General features: G+C 39.7%; 1 protein-coding gene and 1 non-coding gene across 2 annotated transcripts in view; one reads left to right on the forward strand and one right to left on the reverse strand.

The window, feature by feature from the left end:
• Nucleotides 1-16972: 16972 nt before the first annotated feature.
• On the reverse strand, nt 16973-17044 carry Trnaa-ugc. The gene has a single exon. It is a non-coding gene; the product is annotated as a tRNA-Ala (tRNA).
• A 3745-nt stretch (nt 17045-20789) lies between these two features.
• Nucleotides 20790-23262, forward strand: part of LOC108574841 — a 6005-nt gene continuing 3532 nt past the window's right edge. The window contains exon 1 of the mRNA XM_017937487.1: nt 20790-21785. Within this exon, the coding sequence (XP_017792976.1) occupies nt 20790-21785 (996 nt within the window). The remainder of the gene's footprint in view (nt 21786-23262) is intronic.

Here is a 23262-nt window from a genome sequence, read left to right on the forward strand (position 1 = left end):
ACCACGTCATCTGCGAGGTCCCGCAGGATCGGTCCTAGGACCGAGCCCTGCTGAGCCATTTTTCCCTCCGCATACTGGACCGGTCTGTGTAGTCAACCCACCTGTCCGACAGTAGGCCCTAACCACCCTTCTCAAGTAGGGTAGTGGCAATAGTCCTACGATATCTATGGCTAATTTTTCGAATGGTTCGTTGGCTATGGTTGTAATTTCCATTGATTATTTGGTCGGTTTCAAGTTAGTCTTATTAATTTGACAAGAGTGACAGAATTCTGTATATTTTTGAATATCTAATTTGATGATGGACTAATAGCATCGTTCCTTTATTCGCTCGTATGTTTTGCTAAAGCCGTGTAATGTCTTGACTATTTGTCATCGTAATGTTCTTTTAGAATTTGTTGTATTTCTTCTTGTGTTTTTAGAGTTATTCTAGAAAGGTTGAACAATTTTATTTTGTTATTTGGAAATATAAACTTTAACATTTTGTTTAGTCTATCAAATTTTATGTTATCGCGTTTTCTCGGTGGGACTAATATAAATTTCTTATCGTTAAGATGGAGTTTTAGTTTTTTGAAACAATCGACAAAATTTTTATATGCTAATTTATCGAAATGATGGTTCAATGGATACAATAAATTTATCCTTTGCTTTCGATTATCAAGTTTCTTTAATCCGTTTAGTTCTGGCTTAAAATTAGTGATATCAAAATTTGAGTGTATACAATTCGAATATGAGTTTTCTTCGTCTAAATCCTGAGACCACAATAAGACAACGGCATCGCAAATTTTCGTTCTGAGTCCATTTTCTGTGTCGTAAGATATTAATTCTTGATTAGTATAATGGAATTTGATAAAATCTTGGTAGTTTAGATCTTGCTTGTTCGTTATATTGATTGAGTTTCCTATAAGGAGTCTAGAGAGACTATCCGCATTTGAATGAATGGGGCCTGATTTGTATTTTACAGTATATTCGTACTCTTTTAGTCTAAGTCTCCAACGGACTAATTAGGAGGATGCCTTTTTACAATTAAAGAGCCATTAGAGTGGTCGGTGATCTGTGTGAATTATGAACGGTCTACCGTGTTACGTACGCAGACTAGCCGACACAGTGGCGCCGAGCCTTCCGGCTAACGTTAATGCTACAGACTTTTGAGATAGGATAAACGAACGCAACCCGGTAATCCTAGGAAAATATGTATATGTATACAGGGTGTCCCGTAAAGAGTGTAACTCCCGGAAATGGGGTGTTGCTGTGGTGACTCTGATCACATTTTTCCTCGACCAAAATGTTATTTGAAGTTTCGTTTTTGAATTATTAACGAAAAACACTGGCCAATTACAGCGCCCGTAAGCCCGCGCTCAGGGACGAACGAAGAAAGATTCACCCGCGCGCTATCGCGAACGACGCGTACGCGTGACTTCTCGGTTATCGATCGCTGTCAAAAAAATTTGACTTTGCACTGCTGTTTTTATAAGGCTTAGAAAAATGATTTTTTGTCATCATTCCGACGTTTGCATAAATTTTTGAAAAAACTGCAATTAGTCGGAATCGCGAAGAAAATAGCGAAGGTCGTTTTTACAACTTTTTTATCTGAGCTTGTAATGAAAATCTAAAAAATACGTTTTGTAGATCTATGTCAATTATACACAGGCTGAAAATTTCATCGCCGTCCCTGAGCGCGGGCTCTACGGGCGCTGTGATTGGCCAGTATTTTTCGTTAATAATTCAAAAACGAAGCTTCAAACAACATTTTGGTCAAGGAAAAATGTGATCAGAGTCACCCCAGCAACCCCCCATTTCCGGGAGTTACACTCTTTACGGGACACTCTGTATACAATATATTACAAGCTTTTTAACTGATTTCTTGTTTATTTCATTATACAAATACAGAAAAAATTCATAAAGATACTTATGATTTTCGAGCGTCAGGGTGGGCTAATACGAGCACTATACTTTAATTGTTTGTGGTGGACACTAGTCTCCCAATAGGGACATTTAGTCTCCGCGAGATGTCGCTGCTTAAGTTACCCTTGTAGCGGAATTACAGAGGTTCCCAGAATAAGGACGCCCACGTGTTTCACCACTAATATATTTTTTACTGTCCACAGTTTGAATTACAATGAGAGAGAACCGGAAAGGATTCGCCTGTACCTTAACTAAACTTAATCTAGATACGCGACTACAGACTATATCCTATAGCTGGTACCAACTTAACAAAATATAAATCTAATACTTAACCTAGTAACATTATTGCAATGGAAGAGTGTCCCTAGTTAGTAATGGCTAGAACTGCTACTTTTGAATCACGAGTGATTTGATCACGTACGTTCCCAATCACGGTGATTTTTCACAGTGATTAGTGATTTCTCGTGATCGTTTCTGATTGGTGGAGAGGTTAAGTGTCTTTCATGTCGACATAACCTATATACTTTATATTAATGCACCAAAATTTATATCGCATAAGAGAAAGGATTAATGAAGAATAATGAATAAATAAATGATTGTAAATTACAGGCGTAAGTTGAATCTTTAATACTTTTTTACTTAATTCTAATGATTTAATGCCTTAATAAATTCTTTGAATCCAATGTCTTCTACTATTCTGAATGGTTGCAGATCTTTTATAAACTTTACGGTTTATTGTTGACATTTTTTCTGGTAAAAATGTCGTTATTTGTAGTTGATTTGATGTTAATAAATTTACAGCTGGCCCTGGACTATCTTGTGGTACTGATACAATGTGGTGGTGATACAATGTTGCTTAGTTCAAGTTGAGTCTGGCTCTAATTATAAATTGTGATGGCTGTAACTGAAAGAAAATAAACAAAAAATAATTCAGCTTTGGAAAAAACTTTTTCACAAGGCACTGAAGTCGTCCTTGTGTTGAATAACTTTTCTACTAATTTTTTTAATAAGGGGAATTGAAATTGATGATCCTTTCACCAGATCAGCAGATCTCCAGTTTTTATATACAATTTTTCTTTTAAATAATACTCTATTTCTATTAACACTTTATTTTCTTCATTTTCCTCTTCTAGGCTATATTTTTCAACATTTTCGTCTAGAGCATCCTATATAGATAATTCTTCGTTGCTTTTTTCATTTCCTATCTGATACTACACATTTGGATTTATACTGCTATTTCTATTTTCCACCAACATACTTATAATTACGGCTTTTAAATTTGTAATTGTTCGGTAGAGGAAAAACATTTTTAAATCTAGGATCTAAAAATGTGTAAACCTGTATTATGGTATGATTTTCTATATTTTTAAATCTATTTTCTATACCATCTTCAATACTATGTATTATTTATTGTGCATCTGCAGAAAAATCTTTTTGTTTTAGTTTGACACATATATTTTTCAAACTGGAAATTATGGGAATAATGATTGATGAACTGGGGTATTTTTCTCCACTGATAACGTCTGTTGTTGACTTATTAGGTTTCAAAATGACTGCCATTTCATGCAGTATTTCCCATTCTATGTTTAAAATGTTAGCTAAGTTTTTATTATTTAAAATTGCAATCGTGGCTTTAATTGGCTCTTATAGCAATATAAACCTATCAATCATTTGATAAGTAGAGTTCCATCTCGTGGGAACATTTTGGATTAATTTTTTACTATTGCTGTCGCGGTCATTTGATAATTTGTTAGTTTTTTTGCTGCTGTGGTGCTTTTTTTAAAATATTTCAGTATTGTTCTGATATTATCAATAATACAATTTATGGTATTATTATTTAAGCTTGTTTTCACAATTAAATTCAGATTATGTGCAAAGCATGACATATATTCACATTCAAAATAATTTGTTATTGCGTTATCTGTGACTGTAAAATTAATTTTTTCCAAAATCTCTCACTCTTTACATATCTTTTTTAAATTCTCTGAAATATTGGCACTTGTGTGAGGTCCAATAATTTGAACACAATCCAACAGTAACAATTCTAATTTAAAATTGTTAATAAAATGAGCAGTAATGGCAGTAAACGTTTCTATATTTCGCGATGTCCAAGTGTCTGTTGTTAAACATACTGTACTTGCATTTTTCAGTTTTGGTTTACAGTTATTTTTACATTCTTCAAAAACAGATGGTATGAGCGCATGTGATATAAATTTCCTATCCGGAAATTCATAATTTGGATTTAATGCCTTAACAAATTCTTTGAATCTAATATCTTCTACTATTCTAAACGGCTGCAGATCTTTTATAAACAAAGCCAATAATTTTTTATCAATATTCTTACGGTTTATTGTTTACATTTTTTTTGGTAAAAATGTCGTTATTTTTAGTTGATTTGCAGCTTGTCCTGGACTATATTGTGGTGCTGATACTGGTGGTGATGCAATATTGCTTGGTCCAGGTTAAGGAATGTCTGGCTCATCAGGATTAATTATAAATTGTGATGGCTGTGGCTGAAAGAAAATATACAAAAATATATTCTACAATCGATAGATACATGAAAGGATGCAAGAGAATGCTTCTAGATTTAAGTATAATTATTTTATTATTTTAGATTTAAAAATAATTGGAGTATTAATGTGCAAACTAAAATAAATACTTTCATTATACAGGGTGTCCCGTAACTCCTCGAACATCCGGAAATAGGGGGTAGCTGGGGTGACTCTGAACAACTTTTTCCTTTTCCAAAATCCAGTTTGAAGCTTCGTTTTCGAGTTATTAACGAAAAACACTGGCCAATCAGAGCGCGCCCAGGCACGGGAGCGCTAACTCTCAACCGCGCGCGATCGTGAACAAATGCGTATGCGTCACTTCTCGGTTATCGATCGCTGTCAAAAAATTTGACTTTGCACCGCTATTTTTATAAGGCTTAGAGAAATGGGTTTTTGCCGTCATTCTGACATTTGTATAAATTTTTGAAAAAACTGCAATTAGTCGGAATCGCGAAGAAAATAGCGAAGGTCGTTTTTACAACTTTTTTATCTGAGCTTGAAATGAAAATCTAAAAAATACGTTTTGTAGATCTACGTCAATTATATACATGCTGAAAATTTCATCGAAATCGGTTAATGTTGCTATGAGCTACAAACGGTTAAAGATGATGAAAATCGCACTATCACGACTTTCGGCGTAAAACTGTAATAAATCTGCAGATTCTTACATCTTTCGATGCCTGTTGCTTGTTTCTCCATCAACAGATTTCGATGAAATTTTATAATTGACATCGATTTCCAAAACGTATTTTTTTTCTTTTTCATGAATAACAAGTAAGTCGTTTAATAATTGTGTTATTAACTGTGTTATCGTTTCTTTATTCCGAGAGGAATAAAGTGTTTTATTACTTATGAAAAACTTACCCATTCGTCCACGAATTAATCTGCTTCGACCGAACTGGGTCAGTGTGTCGATCCTGACCTATCCGAAACATCTGATTTTACGACCGTGTCGATGAACTCACATGATCGTTCCTCGCCAAACGTCGCGCGGTCCGCGGGGAAAGTGTGGAAAAAAACAAAAGACTTCTCGGCGTTCTCGACGTCTTCTTTCGGCACTCCACGTTTATTGTTGTCGATGCCGATGTTTCTTGTGTCTGTATTAACGCTCATCGGTGAGCTCACTTCCCCGCACCGATCACTTCCTCTTGCCACAGGGAGAGGTTGATATGTTTATGAATTTATTATTTTGTTGTTCCTGTAGCTTCCCGTGGACCGCAATTCTTTCGGTTCACGGTACACCGCGGTCTGATAAAATGAAAAAAAAATGCAAAATGAATAAATATTTTTAAATTAAAAAAAAAAAATAGAGACATTAACCGTACCTTCAGGTGTCCCCAGAGAAAGAAATTCAACGGATTCATATCTGGTGACCGTGGGGGCCACAATACAGCACCGCCGCGGCCAATCCACCTGTCTCGAAAGGCTTGATCTAAGAAAGCCCGAACATTTGCGGCATAATGGGCGGGCGCCCCATCATGCTGGAAATACATGTTCCTCCGAATTTCTAGAGGAATTTCTTCCAAGAGATCCGGAAGAGCATTTTCCAGAAAATTTTGGTAAGTTGTGCCATTCAATCTCTCTGGAAGAATGTATGGCCCAACCACAAAATCATCGCAAATGCCGGCCCATAGATTTATTGACCAGCGTTCTTGTGCTGCATGTGTACGAACCGCAAACGGATTCTCATCGTCCTACACGTGCGAATTGTGGGCATTGAAGCACCCCTCCCGGGTAAAAAGGGCTTCACCAGTCCACAAAACGAAAGCGCGATTTCCCCCAACAGCCACCTTGAATATACCATCCGTTGGGTGTAATCCCTGGGTTGCAAGGTATGCACCCGTACATATCTGTTCGGGTGCATGCTTTCTTCTTGCAACTGGCGGTGCACCGTTGTCCGGCTAACGCTAAAATTAAATAGAAAAGTACACCACTATAAGTATTCCATTTTTATTATGCAATGTTTATGTATTTGAATATTTAAACTTACCCCAGGCGCCTGCCAACCTCTCGCACACTCTGCGTGCCGTCCCGGTCGAACTCTTCGAGGACTTCTTCCAACCGTGCCGTGGGTATTCGACACGATCGGCCCGTATCTGTACGATCGGGTAGAAAAGAACCGCTCGAATAAAGGCGGGCCGCCAACCCGCGGAAGGCTGCCGCACCTGGTGTGTGTTCGCCGGGATGCAATTCGCGATATCGCGCAGCGGCAGCGGTGGCATTGCCATCGCACTGCGCGAATACAAAAAACATGGCATACATTTCTGCGTTAGAGCGGTACATCTTTCTCCAACGGTTGCCAAAATGATTCTCCCACATGGACGTTCGTTAAGAAAAAATTGAACATCGAAACAATAGACATCTCCGTTGGCAAGAATAAACGTCTGATGCCAACAGCGGCGTTAGACGTCTTTTGTTTTTTTACCCACTGCACCGCGGACCGCGCGAGGCAGGCAATCGCAAACATACAACAATTTTCTGGAGAATGTTCTTCCCCTGAGCGCGGGCTCTACGGGCGCTGTAATTGGCCAGTGTTTTTCGTTAATAACTCGAAAACGAAGCTTCAAACTGGATTTTGGAAAAGGAAAAAGTTGTTCAGAGTCACCCCAGCTACCCCCCATTTCCGGATGTTCGAGGAGTTACGGGACACCCTGTATATTACTTTTGTATACGTTCGGAGAAATCCGTTTAGCTTTACCACCTCTGTTTAGTAAAGATCTAAATGTTTATGATACGTGACAAAAGGTCCTTCGGTCCCAAGCGGGGTCGTAGGCAATATTAGGGCGTTGCGTAGGAGCATTCTCAGTCTGTATACAGTGCTCTTACCATCAAGTAAAAAGCGAACCTTCTTTGTGTCTAATAAAAGTTTATAGTTTAAAAGAAGAATTATTAATTATTTAACAACCAATAACTCCCATAATCCAATAGTTACCAATTCCAATAACAGATAAGGCTTATGATTGGATGGGAATGTGTGAATTAGTGTACCAAGTGAATAATCCTTAGAAAATTTTAATTACATTCAGACACAAATATCTCGAAATTGAATGATGGGAATGGTATGGTTATTAAGGTCGTTGTATTTGTTTTTTCACTTTCTACAAGGATATCGAAAAAAATATAGGGTCCCATTTAAAAAAACAGCGATGACCTTCAAACTGCGTAAAAAAAATGAAAATCGTTACCACGATTACATGTGCCTCCTGTAATAGTGTCCTTAGAAGTTTTTTCATGCAACAAGGCAGATGTTTAGGTGATCCTATTTAGCTGAGCCACCCTTTATATGCATATATTGGATGATTGTAAAAGTTCGTGCCCGATTTTCAGAGGTGGCGGGAACCTTATCGCATTTTGGCACAGATGTTTGTTTTGGCGTCGTGTTACATTTCTATCGAAAGATACACCGCTTGTGTTTTATTTTCAATTAGTTGTTCATTTCATTTCATTTCATTTATTTTCAAATGAAATGTGCATTTGCATATACCGCTTGGGTTTTATTTTCAAATCGGGCACGAACTTTTGCAATCATCAATAGTATTTATTATTTACGTATATATAAAATCTACATATAATATGATGTATCATAAATAGACTGCGGATGTTTATGCAAATGCATATTTTTGATGGAAGAAGGTAAAGATGTGGGACTTGGTTAGAAGTTTATTACGTCATTCATATGTACCAAAAATGTATTTTTTATTTTGCATATTTTGCATAATGCATATGTTTTGCATATTTCGCTTAAACGACATATGCACTAATTTTATTGCATATTCCATATATGTATATGTAACAGCATATGCATTTCACTGTGTACATCTCGGAAAATACGTTTTATCAATCATTGAGCTCTTACACGATAACATTTGTAAGTATCTAGATAGTGTATTATTGATATACATTATTTTATGCCACGCATTTCGTCAATATCAAAAAGGTAATTGAAAGTTTCAATGAAGAAGATGCAACGTCGATTAAATCGGCACAAGAAGCGTTGCGAAATGAACAGACTATGCCAGATTTAACGTTCATACGAGCTTACTTCGGAACACTGCCACTCGTGAAAAAATTGGAGATAGGGTTGCCGCTAATTGAATCTGTGGAACTAATTAATCAAACTACTGAGAACTTAAAAACTATACCTGGTGATTGTGGAAGAAAAATTTCTACAAAGATACAAACAATTCTAGAGAGAAATCCAAATTTTAATGCTATATCAAAAATTGCAGACATTTTGAAAGGTATAGCTGTTGAAAGACCAAAAGAGCTTGAGGCACGCTACTGGCACAAACTGAAATATGCTCCAATTACGTCTTGCGATGTAGAACGATCTTTTTCGACATACAAATTAATATTAACTGATAAGCGTCATCAATTTACAGTCGATAACTTAGAAAAAACTATGGTAATTTATTGTAATTCGAATTATAACAAGTAAAAATAACAATCATACTACGTTTCGTGCATATCCTGTATACTTCTTGCATATTTCCTGCATATTTACTTACATATTTCTTGAATATTTGTTACATATTTTGACATATTTTACTTGCATAAACATCCGCAGTCTAATCATTAATATCATTTAAAAACATGTAAAGAAATAATGTTTATTGAACATTTATTTAGACAAAGAAATCAATATGGCTTCGATATGGCTGACGATTAGTTCGACGTATAACGGTTGTCGATTGTTTTATGTCGAAGTCCATTAATACCATAGAAAAATCACAATCTATTTCTACGGAAACCGTTGGCTGGTTAAAGCGGAGCTGGATAAGAGGAAGTCTATGTACCTACTGTATATTATGTATTTCTTATATCTACAATTTATATACACGTTACAAGCTGCTTTATAACAATCTCGACGCTATTTTCTCGTACATTTCGAAGCTTTTCGTTCGATTTTTGGGATTTTTCCGAACTTGGAGAATTTTTCGGATGTCTGAGAAGTGATTGACCTACACTACTTATTAACTTCGAGATAGGGTCTAGCAGGATAAGAGTGTCAAAAGTTCCCTTGAACCAATTTGGTCTTGCGAAACATCGATATAGGGGAAGTGCGGGTAGCCCCGGACAACGGGTAACCGCGGGCAGTAGAATATTTCGATTATTCAACTGCATAAAGAAACAAATGACGATATTTCTGTAACAATATGTGTAGTTATATGTAGTTAATAAATGTAGTTTAAGATCCTTGAGATTTTTTTATTTTTTTTTTGGTATTGTAAAAATGGTTAATAAAAATATTAGTTCACGTTCATCGGGTAGCCCCGGTCACTTTTATCTATTGCAAATTTGAAAATCGTACATTTTCCTATTGTGATAGTTTGTCCGCTTATATCTTTCCAAGATTCTGTATAATATAAATAGTTTTATTTTAGAAACGGATAAAAAATGTCGAAATTTAAAGGACGAATAAGCAATAAAGGTAAATGAGATGAAAATAACATGAAAGACGCAATTGTTTATGTTATGAACGGTGAATCATCAATAGATTAGCTGCTGAAAAATATAACGTGCCATGTAGTTCCTTACAAGATCGCGTAAAGGCTTTAAAAAGCGGTTAAGAAATAATTCTTAAGTCGAAATTAGGTCATTTTGACTTAATTTTTAATGAGGAATTTTCATGGCAACTTTATAATCACGTGAAACAATTGGACAATCGCCTAATGCCATTGACTAGAATAGAGATTTTAAAACTAACTTTTGATTTGGCAGAACGTCTTAATATTCCTCATAGACACAACAAAGAAAAAAGAATAGCATCAAGACACTAGTTTGTGAAATAATTTTCGAGGAAGACTCATAATGATAAATATATAATACTTAAATAACATAATAATGAATGATATAATATTATTTGCAACATTTATAAGAATATTTAACAGAAAAGTGAATAAAATAAGTAAAAAAATTGCTGTCCGGGGCTACCCACCATTTTTTGAATCCTTAAAACTAAAGGCCAAAATTCACTGATTTTTTCCTTAAAGTCATATAAGAGATTGTTACGGAACGGGCCGTAACGGTGGAGATCGCCTTCGTCTCGGGTTGTTTAAATGAGTAGAATCCAGAAATGTGGTTGGTTTTGTTTTATTGAATGTTTAGGTTGAGCGGGTTTTTTATTACAATTTCCGTCTGAGAATTCCTGGGGAGCCACCTGGAGTGATTCCTCCTTTTGCTCTAAAACATTATAGTTGACATGAGATTACATTAATATGGGTGATAGGTGTTAAAACCATGCATGAACATTTGCGTGCAGGAAAACTTTCAAAAAACCTGCAAAGCGAGAAGGAGCGCCTAGTGGGGGGGTCTCTGAATGAGAGATCGAATGCTCTCACGGGGATAAATCCCAGAGCGGTCTGAAGGATTGAGGCAGAAGATACGCTCATAAGAGTAGGATACTAGCCATCCGTGCAAGAGGGGGCGTAGGCGTAGCTTACAAAGCGTAGAGACAGAATAGAACAGAATAGCATTAGAATAAGGGCACACTGCGGTGGGGATGAATGGGGGGGGATATAATAAATCAAACAAGTCAAAATATCAAGCCATAACCAAGTCCCAAATCAAACTCAGGCAGCTGAAATTTAAATCGGAGCAGGCATGAAATTTAAAAAATGTTTTTGACTATGAAACGATTACCTACGCGTCGCTACGGTACTGCCGAGTCGGCGAAGACGAGCGATAGCCGCATGGCGGCAAAACACCGTACACATGTTGCCGGCGGATAATTCCTCGACCTGTTCGAATTCAAAACCGTTCTGACACATTTTCTGAATGGTTTCTTCTTAAAAAATGTCTACAGAATTCGATACTGTATAGCAAATTTGTGTTAGATAAAGAACTTTTCGTAAAAATGCAAAAGTATCATGTAGAAGGTACACACATCGGCTCGTTTTTAAACTTTGATGGCCATTTACAACCATCCAAAACCACAAAATTTAATAACTGTATACACTAATATATTCAGGACACTCTCCTCTATCTTTTAAGACTAAATGGAACTTCTTTTGTCCAAAATCGTGTGTTTTTACAAAAATCCATATTTTTCAAACCTGAGGCTGATAGAGCAATTCTGCTTCCGGATTCGTGTTTGGGACGAGAAACTCTACAAGGATCACCCAATGGATATTGCAGATTTTTCTGAAGGTCAAAATTTGTTGGACAGTGTAATTATAAGCTGCCATTTAAATTGTTATTGAACAAAAAACACTATTTATTCTATAATTAAAGTACTTGAAAATAAAGCAGAAACTTTATTTTACTACCTACATTATTAGTAATGTTAATTCTTTCGCTGTTGTTTGAAAAGATGTTGATGTTCAGCAACAAAAATGCGTGTTTTTTTTATGATTGAAAACACTTCAAAATACCATAAAATTTATAAAAAAAAAACTTGTCTTTCATATAATTGTTTAGTTATTGATTAATATGTACTTCTTATGTGGTATATTTTAAAACAAGGAAAACAGTCTGACGTCGCAATCTACGTACAATATACGGGCTTAACAGCAAAAGGGTTAAATCAATTAAAAATTGATTATAAGTATCAATTTTAAACTACTTACCACATGTATCTAATTATGCTCTAATTTAAAGTAACTATTATTAAAATGGAAAGATTCAAAGAATTTCTATTTTAAAAATCGACTAACCTGATAATACTTGATATAATACAGATATAATACCACTACGATGCTCTCTTTCGCTTTGATTGACGGAACACTCTCTCTGGTCTTTTTTAGAACTTCCAAATTGAACTCTTTCAATGAAAAACTGCGTGATTTCTAATATTCCTGCCGTTGTTAAGGCACACCTTCTTACTGGACCCTAAAATTGAGAAAATTCCAATTAATTTTGTCCTCACTTTAAGGGGTATCCCTTAAGTAAATTCTATATGAAACATTTTTCGAATAACGAATAGTTCGGGAGATAATTGCACGGATTGATTAAAATGAGACACACTGTATGTATATTTTTTGGAGTTGTTCTTCGTTTACTTTATTCTGGACAAGAAGCTATTGACTACATACTGCTAAATTCTCCCTTCTGCACTGATTCCTAAAGATTCCATTATTCAATACTAAAGTTCACAAATTTATCGTAAATAATGAATTATTAATGATTTTTCACCGACCGACTTGATTTAACATCTAGAAGGCAGAGCTGGCCAATAGGAAATGTTTTCTCTCTATCCTTCACGCACAATAGTGTAATGCTTGTCTAATATGTACCTCTGTTCACATTCTATGTTCCTAGTAACGAACCGTTAGTCTTCACAGCCAAACACGAGATGGCGTTGGTGTTGCCAAAATGCTTTCTCACTATCCTAACTTATAGAGGATCATTTCTCTCCTTTTCTATCGTATGGCACATATTTATACGTATACGTATTTATATGTAATCTGGTAAATTACAAATGTGACGATATTCATTAGAAATTAAAATTTAGAAAGGAAAATAAGATTTCTTACCGCTAATAATCCGTAGAGTGCGCTGCGAAACCCCGACGTTTTTACTAGGTTGGTATTTTAGTTAGTCTAATACGAAGTTCCATAAGTGTATAAAAAATATATATATATATACTTAAATACGTGGCTATCCTATAGGTGGTATGTGGTAGAAATACGAATATAACAGGATCAGCTCGGTCGGTAATGCTGTCACGCGCAAAATATTTGGTCGCTCCAATTGGCCAGGCCGTGCTTTGGCTGTTTTACGATTGGTTGCCACGGTTTGTGTACTTGACAACCGTGGGGATGTCGAGCCAGTGTATTGTGTTCGCGCGATTATTCACAGTGCGCGCGGCGTTCACTGGGTTAATGTCGCTGCGTGAAAAGTGTTGGCGGCTAGAACAAACGCACGTTGTCGAAGTGGTGAAATGGCGCGGGAGCAACATGTGACGCTCGATGGGTGATCGATGATAACGATGATCGAAGAGCCGCCACGACAGTCGATCAATTTGGTGAACTTGACCCTGTGTGAAAGTGTTCGTTTGTACCTGTCCTATCTACCCTCTATCACGCGAAGACCACTTCCGGAGAACATGAGATTGTCGTAATAGACCAAAGGTATGCATAACTATATACGTGTTGTGTGTCGTGGGAATTGTTGCGAATCAAAAAAGCGTACAACAGTCACGTGCATCTCTATATTCGGATGTCGCCAGAGAATCATTATTTATCATCGTGAATATTACCATTGATGATAAGACGTGGTTGCATCGGATAATCGTATTGAAACGTTCTCGCGTTTGTTTCATTCATTCATACAAAGTTAGTTGCCAATTCACGGTTTGCTCGTAATATTAATCTTCTCATACTTCCGGGAAATAATCTAACTATCAGGTTCCTGATACATACTGGAAACAGAGTCGTTTAACAGAGAAAAGTTGTTCACATCAAACGTAGATTGTTGACACTAGATATAAGAATGTGACGTTATCACGGTCAGTAAATTACGTTACTGTTCCATTGCCTGGCAATTCGAATCCAGGCGAAGAAATCGAGCGGTTTTTTTAACGTTGCTGAACACTATTATAAAATGTTTGTATATATTTATTCGATATGTTGTTCCGGTGAACGATTATTTTCTCCAGCTGTACATGCGATTGTTCGTAAACTAGCACGGCTTATGCATATTGTATGCGTGCCTGCGTACAGTGTCACTAGCAGTGGGAGGATTTACCTTGTCCGAAGTACTTTGAAACACGTACAATCGAGTTTCCTCGCGTTCTTTCTACTTATCTCTTCTCACGTCTCTTGGACACAGTTCGCGTCCAATTTTCCGTTTATACGTAGGATTAAACGGCTTAATATCGGCGAAAGATATCGGTGGAAAATTTCTCATTAACGAACGTTTTAATCGCAGATCGCGAATGGATCGTTGGTTCGTTCGGTTCGGACAGTGACACGGAACGTTACACATATTTCTCTCGCGATCGCGAGATGATCGTTTGGCGACTAGTAAAACGGAAAACTTTCGATCTAAGCGCAGGCTGCGTCACGCTTCACTTTGCACAAAGCTAACCACAATGCAAAATCGGATCGATCGTCACAATATGATAACAGATTACAGTTAACTTTCGTAGTGTAGGACCAGACTGCTGTGATCGTGAAGACGTTCGCAGTCTTCTCTCGACAAAGAAGTTCCTTCATTGTTGGGAACGTGGTATACAGAGTGGAGTGGCTCGAGTGCATCGAGCACTCGACTACCTAAATATCCTGAATGCCTCGTTAACATTCCTTGTTAATCTCTTTTCGAAAATTCGCACGAGCCAACTTATAAATTAACAGGTCACAGAGAGTGTTTTTGAGAAGATAAAAATGAAGGGTCGCTAATAGATGAAACAGATGGTGGAGGAGAGATTATGGAGATGGTATAGTAAAATCGAAAGCATCGCTGTATATACGTGTTTCCGCTGCAGGTCGGCCCAACCACGACGAACTTTTCCTGGATTCGGCTCACTGACGCCTATTTATATCCCGTCACTTGTAACTCTGTACAATATAGCCGCGTAACAGCCGCGGTTGATAGTTCGTCTGGTCGTGACATCGAATCGAAAAGTCGCTGAAATCGATTTGATCGGCTGTTTCGAAGCAATAAAGTTCACTTGACAGAAAAAGAGTTTGGCGAACGCAACGGGGTGCGGGCATAGTCGGTGCACGAGTCAGCGTTGCGTGGGTGCCATTGCTTACAAGCAAACGTACGCAATACGCGCGTACGCGTACGCGCCAGGTGTAAATAAAAGTGAACGCGTAACCCTCGGTTAACGAAGCGCGGCCAAGCGGAACCTTTTCTTTCGTCCCATTGTCAGCTGCTTCTCTCTTCTCTCTGCTCGCCACTATGCGCGCGCGCGCTACACTTTCTCCAACCTATTGCCCATTACCATAAGAAACCTTCTCGTCAGCGCTAATGCCTGGCTCCTCACACCTGCACCGAAGTAAACTTGCCTACGATATTTTCATTTTGTCCTAGTACATATCTGATTGCGCTTAACACTCCACGTTAAGGGGTTATTAAACAGAAGAGTCGAAATTTAATCCTGTAGCGAGAATAATGGTGGGGAGGGAAGGCATCTGGTATCGTAACGAGCTACCCTCGAGCGTGTTATCTAGTGATTAGCTAAGGAAAAATAAAAAGAGTCAAGAGAAGGCAGCTGCCTCCTCGACGCGGTTAACTCAATTCTAGTTATTCTCGCACGGGTATTTATATCTTTGGCTACTGCGATCGAAAGAGCTCTCGCGGCTGCTGTCTCGCAGATTTTTGCTTACTCTAGCAAACTTTCATCACATTTATCATTACTATTTTTCCTACTGTACACTTACTTAAAACCACGAATCATTCTTCTCCGGAAATCTATGGAGCGAGTGTGGCGGCGATAATCGCGCCGCGCTGTTCAGTGCCGCGAACAGGAAGACCCCGTAGCTAAACCTGTTCCGCTCCTCACTTGTTCCTAGCCCACTTGTTACGTCGCGATGTCGACCTAGATACACGAACCGGGATCCGGTGCTATCGTGTATACACTCCAGTTCCATTTCATTCGTTCGATGGCACACGAAGTATGCGTCGAGACACAGAGAGATCAATCGATAACGGGGCATGCTCGATTGCTCTTGGTGAACAGAGTCTAATTGGACAACCCGCTAGTGCTGAAACAAATTCCAGCAACACGTGGGACGAATTAGGTATCGTGCTGGTAGCGTAGTTTCTTCTTTCTGCGCAGATTTCTTCGTGTGGTTCACGAAGACGCGCGTGGCCAGTTGTGAATTGTACGATTTATTCGTGTTGCTCGTGGCAAAGGGAGAGTGGTAGGAGAGATCCAGGGCTGGCTAATATATAGTCGAGTGTATGAATTACGACTGTGTGTACATGCCAGTGACGTGCAGTCATCGAGCAAACCAAAGCCGCCGATATCCCTTGCTTTTCGATCCCTATACTTAACGGATAATCGACGCGATATACTTGCTGCGCTTATTAGTCCATGTAATAAGCCAAACCTCGAAACTATTCGAATGTGCATACTTTTCCTCGCTTCTCGACTAAATCGCTACAGAAGGTGGATGGGAATCATATTAGTCGATCATGGAATAAAATAGCTATTACATTTCCTGCGATTCAATACGATCAAAATAATCGTTAATAATATCGAATTGCCACGAGATTCCTTTTCTTCGGATCGAAAATATTGCGTGGAATCGATTTCCTTCTAATTTTACGAGGCAAGTACACTGTTACAGACTACATGATTGGAAATGCGTTTCTTTCAAAATTTTCATCGATAAATAAATAGGTGCCGAAATTCAATTTACCATATTACACACACGCACGCACGCACAAAGTGAGTGAGTGAGTGAATGAGTGTGTGAGAGAGAGAGAGAGACAGAGACAGAGTATTTGGAGATGAAAAAAGTAATAAATTTTATAGTAAAACAAAAATTCATTATTCGGAATAATATTCACAATGGAGAACAAGTATTATACCTTTGCATAAAAGCAATAATTACAAAAAAAAAAGTTGGAGATGCCGGGGATCGAACCCGGGGCCTTTCACATGCAAAGCGAACGCTCTACCACTGAGCTACATCCCCTCTTGTAAGGAAAGTCGATAAAGTAGAAGTAACAGTTCACGAGGCACTTTTCCTTCGTAGAAAATTGTAAGCCAATAACGATTGCGTAATAGAACGAATTAATACGATGATATTTCATAGTGACCCGCAACGGACCCAGACCGTTGCCGCGCAAATCATTTTCAGCCACGGGAATAGCCCATTGTGATTCGAACGGTGAATAGTATCACCTGCAGCGTAGTAAATACAACCTATCTTATGACTACGAAGAGGATAAATTCAAAAATTTGATCGGAAAGGAGCAGCAGCAGCGGCGGGTTGAACGCGTGAAAACAAGCTTAATGAAATGCACGTGAAAGAATTTCTGTTCAATAAGAACGTTCCAGTTTCCGTGGAAAAATGGATGTCTCAACTGTCCACGTAATCGATGCATCGAATACGTTGTTATCGAACGTTTTACATCAGCCTACTCGTTTTTCTGCAATTTCTTTCACCATTACACTTTTCACCGTGTTTCTGAACGGTTTCGGCGTTTCCCACGCAGTCAGTTTCTCTACAATAATAATTCACTAAAGAAGTGTTCGTTTGTTTATCCTTTTTATACGGCTTTCAGAACGGAAAAAATGTAAGATTTACTTTGTAAAAGAGGGGAAGGGGGAGAGGGGTGCTAGGGTACGGTGATATCTGGCGGTTCGTTCTCCGATTGACATCTACGAATTAGCAAAGCAAATATGAAGTCAGGCAAGATAATAAACGAGCTACGAAACGCAGAATTAATAGCCGGGATCTGGAGCCGTGGAAACGGGGAATGTCGTAATCGCGATCCCCTCTTGAAAAATCCGAGCGAGTCGTGGCTGTACCCGGTGCCCGATGCGGACCACGCTGTCGTATAATGCGCCATTGTTGTTTCCTCGATATCACTGTATACACTAGAATGGAATAACGGCCAGGAATCGTCGAGTAATAGGTATCGTTGTCGAAGAATCTGCCGGTAATGCACCGAGCACAATAATTGTAAGGGGTGTGACCCGCTTCCTTCCCTCTGCTTCGAGAACGCGATATACATGAATGAGAGAACAGGTTCAGTCTTCTTTTCTTTTCTCAAAAAGTTTCCTCGTAAAATGCTCTAGCATCGTTCATCCGTAAGACACAATGATGGGTTACGGTTCGTTATAGCGACGCGTTTCTCTAGACGATTCGAATTGCAAAAGCTAGGTGGTAGCCGGTCTCTGTAATGGATCGTGGTAATAATGCAAAAGGAGCCGCAATTAGATCGATAACCGTTGGCGTTTTATTGTGATGCAACTTGCTGACGCGGCAAGGAGAGCAAGTCCTAGCCTGGATGCGAATAATTTCTTTCGAATATCCTCGATACTTCGATAAAAACGCAGGCGTTTGACGTAATTTGTACCGTTACGGTGATCGGTGCGTAACGTTAGCCCTTGGCCACCTCGTGCACCCCATGTACCGACATATGGCGCGACACGTGCCAGCAAACAACCGGTCTTCTTTTATGTACGATGCTTCCACGGCCACGATACTACTCTGTAAACGTTTCTTCACAGACGTCCGCTCTCAATTTTCCCAACCATTCAACATTTTCCAAGCTTAGAAAATTTAGTCTACGTGGTAAGTAACGATAAATTTCGGAAAACGTTCGTACTGTTCCGGGTATCGGTGCTGCAGAAAACCTTTACACAGTATCTACGAATAGATCGCCGCACGCATCTTCGCAACGTGACTAATTGCGGCCACCCTGTGTAGCCACACACGTGCTGGCTCGTGTGCTTTTGTTCTTAATGGCCTGAGCGAGCCTAACCGTCGAAATCGTTTCTCGATTAATCACCTTCCCGAACCAATTACGGCATACGCTGGACCGGAACGACTTCGACGAGGAATCACGGTATCTCCGAGGGGTTGCCACGCGTCGCAACATCTCGTAGAACTTCTCTATATCACTAGTCACATGCAACCATCATTTTCTTTCTTCGTCCGCGTACAAATATCGAGAGATCGTTGGTGCATATTGGATGGAATCGGTAGTGATCGTTGGAAGGGGCTACGCATCAGCTGCGAGCTGGCGAATCCTTTGCAGAGGCGTGCGTTTGTTAATTGGTTAACCTCTAATTGAGCGCACGACGAACAGAACAGTGCAACGTAAGGAGAGACGGCAGCCTTAGAAGCGTAGATGAGAACTAATTAGCCATCGGTCGGCTCGATTGACCGATTCCTTCGTTCACCTTCGACTTGAACAGAAATCGATACGCGAATTTCGAAACAGGTATCGTTGTCGTCGTCGTCATCGACGGAACAACCTTTGAATTCAAACAACCTTCCTCTCTTCCAGGGGAGAAAATCACTATCGAACGCAAAGTTTCTTTCATTAACATTAATAATGTTTGAATGTGCTTCCTTCCGCGTGGTCTAACGTGGTGTCATCGTTCAGTAGCTCGTGGATCTTTTCTATGGTATTCGATGACTGTTTCAATTGGGAATGCGTTTTCCTCGTTAACATTCGTAGCAGTTGTACGCAATCCTGTTAGGCTCACACAATGCGTCACCGTGGAGGCGCGAGGTTGACTCAGAGCCGATAGACACTCGGAATTAATCCCAGATTGTGGGGTTCGGTTCCGTTTCTAATAGGAAAAGAGGAGATTGCCGTTTATCGCTCGATCTTCCTTCGGCTCTCGAACCTGTTATCGCTTCCCTCCTTTTCTCTAACCTCTTTCAGTTTCAAGATTTGCATCGTCCACCCGATTATACTTTATATTTACGTTGGAAAGTTTCTTTCTTATTATTCTCTTTGATGAAAGAATCCTGAAAGGTTACGCGTTTCGTTGGAAGTCTCGCGAATCGGCCGACATGTAAAATTCTCGAGGCGAGAACGAAACGATGCACGATCCAGAAGAAGATCCACCGAAGATCCACGAGGTCGATGACGTCAGAGGCTTGCCGGGATCAATCGGAGAGTCAAGTCGCGATAATTGCGACAATCGTCGGGATGCTCCCCAACGAGACGCTTAATTCCGCTCCCTCCTTCGTCGCAACTCTCTCTCTCCACGCGCGACTCTTTCGCTGTTCAATTTACGGTTCCTCGCACTATTTACTTAGTCTCAAAGATTGCCGATCGCTAATTGCACCTCGAGATCCAAGTTCCGTTTGCTTTTCCTTCTTGGTCTGGTGGTAACCGCGTTTACCTGATAATCATCCACTGATAGAGCGAGCACTCATCGATTTCTGAGAAATAGATTTGAAAGAATTTCAACTAGGATAAAGGAAACGTGAAAGTTTGAACTTTGTGGATAGATGGTGACATCGGTTACTTTAACGCTCACGAAGAGGTTCGGATCGGTTATCGTGGGAGCGTTCGGCTTCTTCACTACCCACATTCGATGAACAAATTGATAGAGGAATGCGTTTGCTATACAATCTAATAGATATTGTATCTGTTTAATTGATTCAGAGCCTTCCGGAAGAAAAACTGAATCGACAATCGTCGAGGACACGATAATTGGCGAACACAATTGGGATCGGTACGACCCACGAAACGTTTAATTATCTCTAGTCACCCGTTCGTAGGGAGGGTAAACTGCCATGAATCAATCAAACTATGCTCGTTGAAATGCTATGACCGAACCCGATTCTCTCGGCCATAAGCACGATGCAGGTGGTCCAAGTTTCTCTTTCTCCCCCCACCTTGGTGATCGAAATCCGCGAAACGTGCCATTTCGATTCGTCGGTGCTTCCTCTTTTCTTTTCTTTCCAGATGGAGAACCAAGGTTTCGAGGAGGAGCAACAGCCTTCGCGCCACGAGTCCTACCACGATTCACAGGCATTCTCCTTCGATTCACCACCGGGTGTCGGCCTTTTTCCTCACGGTTCAGCCTTAAACACGGATGGTCACGTGTACGAGGACATCTCACCAGGCGTAGAAGACACCTCGAATCTCTCCAACGGACCATCCACTCAACATTCTCAAGGATCAAAGACGAACAGTCTTCAGCAACCATTAAATGTAGTTGATTACAACATTTCTCGAGATGCTAGTACAACAGGATCGTTGGATCGTGAAGAGGTTGCAGCCGTTTTCAGACGCAATCTGACGCTACCATTTCGTCGAGGCATCGGTCTCGATTCTTCTACGATAAGCTCCTCCGTTCGAGTGACGAGTCGAAAGAGCATCAACGGCTGCCAAGAAGATCTCGTCGTGGATGATGTCTTCTCCACGCCTCGAATACAGCCGAACGTCTTGCAAAATGAGTGCAGACCCAACAGAAGACGTAAGAAGAGGGATTGCAAACATTGTAGAAGTAAAGCTGCATTTAGCAATATCCGAGAACTGGAAATCAATGATATGACGGTTTTAAGGAAGAACAGAGACAACGAACAGCAGCAGCAGCAGCAGCGTGTAACATCGAACTCTAATGATCCACGTAATTTTGTTATGTTACCAACGTGTTCGCCGATCAGAAAAGTGGATGAATCGGTGGTGATGTTGGGTAGTAATACCTCCTCGGTTTTTACGATTTCTGAGAAGGTTGGAGGATCGCCTGCAAGCACGTTAAAATTCATGGAGAGTGAAAGGGACGACGGTCGCGCGAATCTTGTCAATTCGACGCAGATCAACGAGGATAACGCTCTGACCGTGGCGGAGAAAAGCAGAGCCGGTATGAGGGTGAATTCGATATATTCGCAAGATCGATGGTATGCCAAGGAAGCGCCGATATTTTTCACGGACGTCAAGGAACATGGTTCATTTCAGGTGAGTTTAATCACCTCGAAGATAATGGTTTCAATAAAAATTAACGCGTGCTCTCATCGTGCGAATTTCAAATTTGCTTCAATTTCTGCGGTATATCTACATATGTATATGGCTCACGTAGATATGTTGCGCGAATTGAGAGCTGCTGTGGACGCACATAAACTAGAATGAGCACCACTGTTGTGGTGGAAGGCATTAGGACGCGAGTCGTCACTAGATGGCGGTGAGGAGTTGCACTTTCTCGCGGGCGAGATTAATCGATGGTTGGGATAAGTTGGGGCTCGAAGGGAATGAAAGCATACTTACCTGGCGCAGAGGTTACCGTGATCAAGAAGGCGGTTCCTCCAGGGTGAGGCTTTTCCATTGCACTAAGGTTAGGCTGACCCTTGCGAATACCCCTAATGTGGATATCTCGGGCGTATAATTTTTGGTAGTCGGGACTGCGTTCGCGCTGTCCCGGACAAAATAATAAAAACGAAATTTTTTTATATAAGAAACAAGTGTGTTGTGTATCATTAGAAAATACGCGTTATAATAATTCTATGTTTTATTATTGCATTCAAGAGAAATTTGATTAAAGGAAAATTCTGTTATAAATCGAAAGAAAAGAATGTCATGTTAGTGAAAATAATACAAGTTTTTAATAATTCAGTTATTTTTGTTTGTCACACACGCCAGTGGTGGTGGTACTTTTTTAGAATCAATCATCGTACGTTGAGTGTGCCCCTTGTGAACCTTGCGTTCAGAATGAAAGAAGTACATATTTCGTCGCTACAAACGCCCGTGTTCTTCGAACAGAATCAGAAAAAGAATTAACTAATTAAATAGAACGAAAAAGGAGGGGATGATTTGAGAAGACTTGGACCACTCGCCGCCGAATAATTTATTTCTTCGTTTATCATTCTTCTCGCATCGAAATTGTGAGTCATTGTAGAGTGCGTAACTTTGATCGAAAATCGGGTCAAAAATCGCACGATTCGCCGTGATCATACATACCCGATGAAATCTTTATCGTTTCATCATTTGTATTCTAAACACGTTGATACTGAATCGTCTCTAGAGAATATTCGTCATGGTTCACAATGTCAGTTCAGTAATTCGAACGTCGCGTCGCGTCATTTCACTTCTCGTGACAGTCTTTGAATTCGCTTGAAATCGTAATCATAGAATTCAAGATATCCAAAAAGAAAAAAGACACGAAACGATTAGATATTACACGAGAATATAGTCATCCGAACTTATTGCCAGACGGAGGGTAATCGTATAAATAACCGAGAAATTTGGCCTGTCGATGAACGTTTCCGCGGCGGAGGAGTGGTGGTTCTTTTTGCTTTTCGAAGCGCACTTGCCGTGTCTGGCGCTTGTCCGCCCTAAAGGAACAAAACAGAACGGAAGTGGAAGACATCTATCTATAGCCAGACGCGATGATCGTCTGCCGGCAGCATGGCACACACGAGTCTTCCGTAAGTGAACATGC

Source organism: Habropoda laboriosa, unplaced genomic scaffold (genome assembly GCF_001263275.1).
Source record: "Habropoda laboriosa isolate 0110345459 unplaced genomic scaffold, ASM126327v1 scaffold210, whole genome shotgun sequence".
Taxonomy (NCBI): domain Eukaryota; kingdom Metazoa; phylum Arthropoda; class Insecta; order Hymenoptera; family Apidae; genus Habropoda; species Habropoda laboriosa.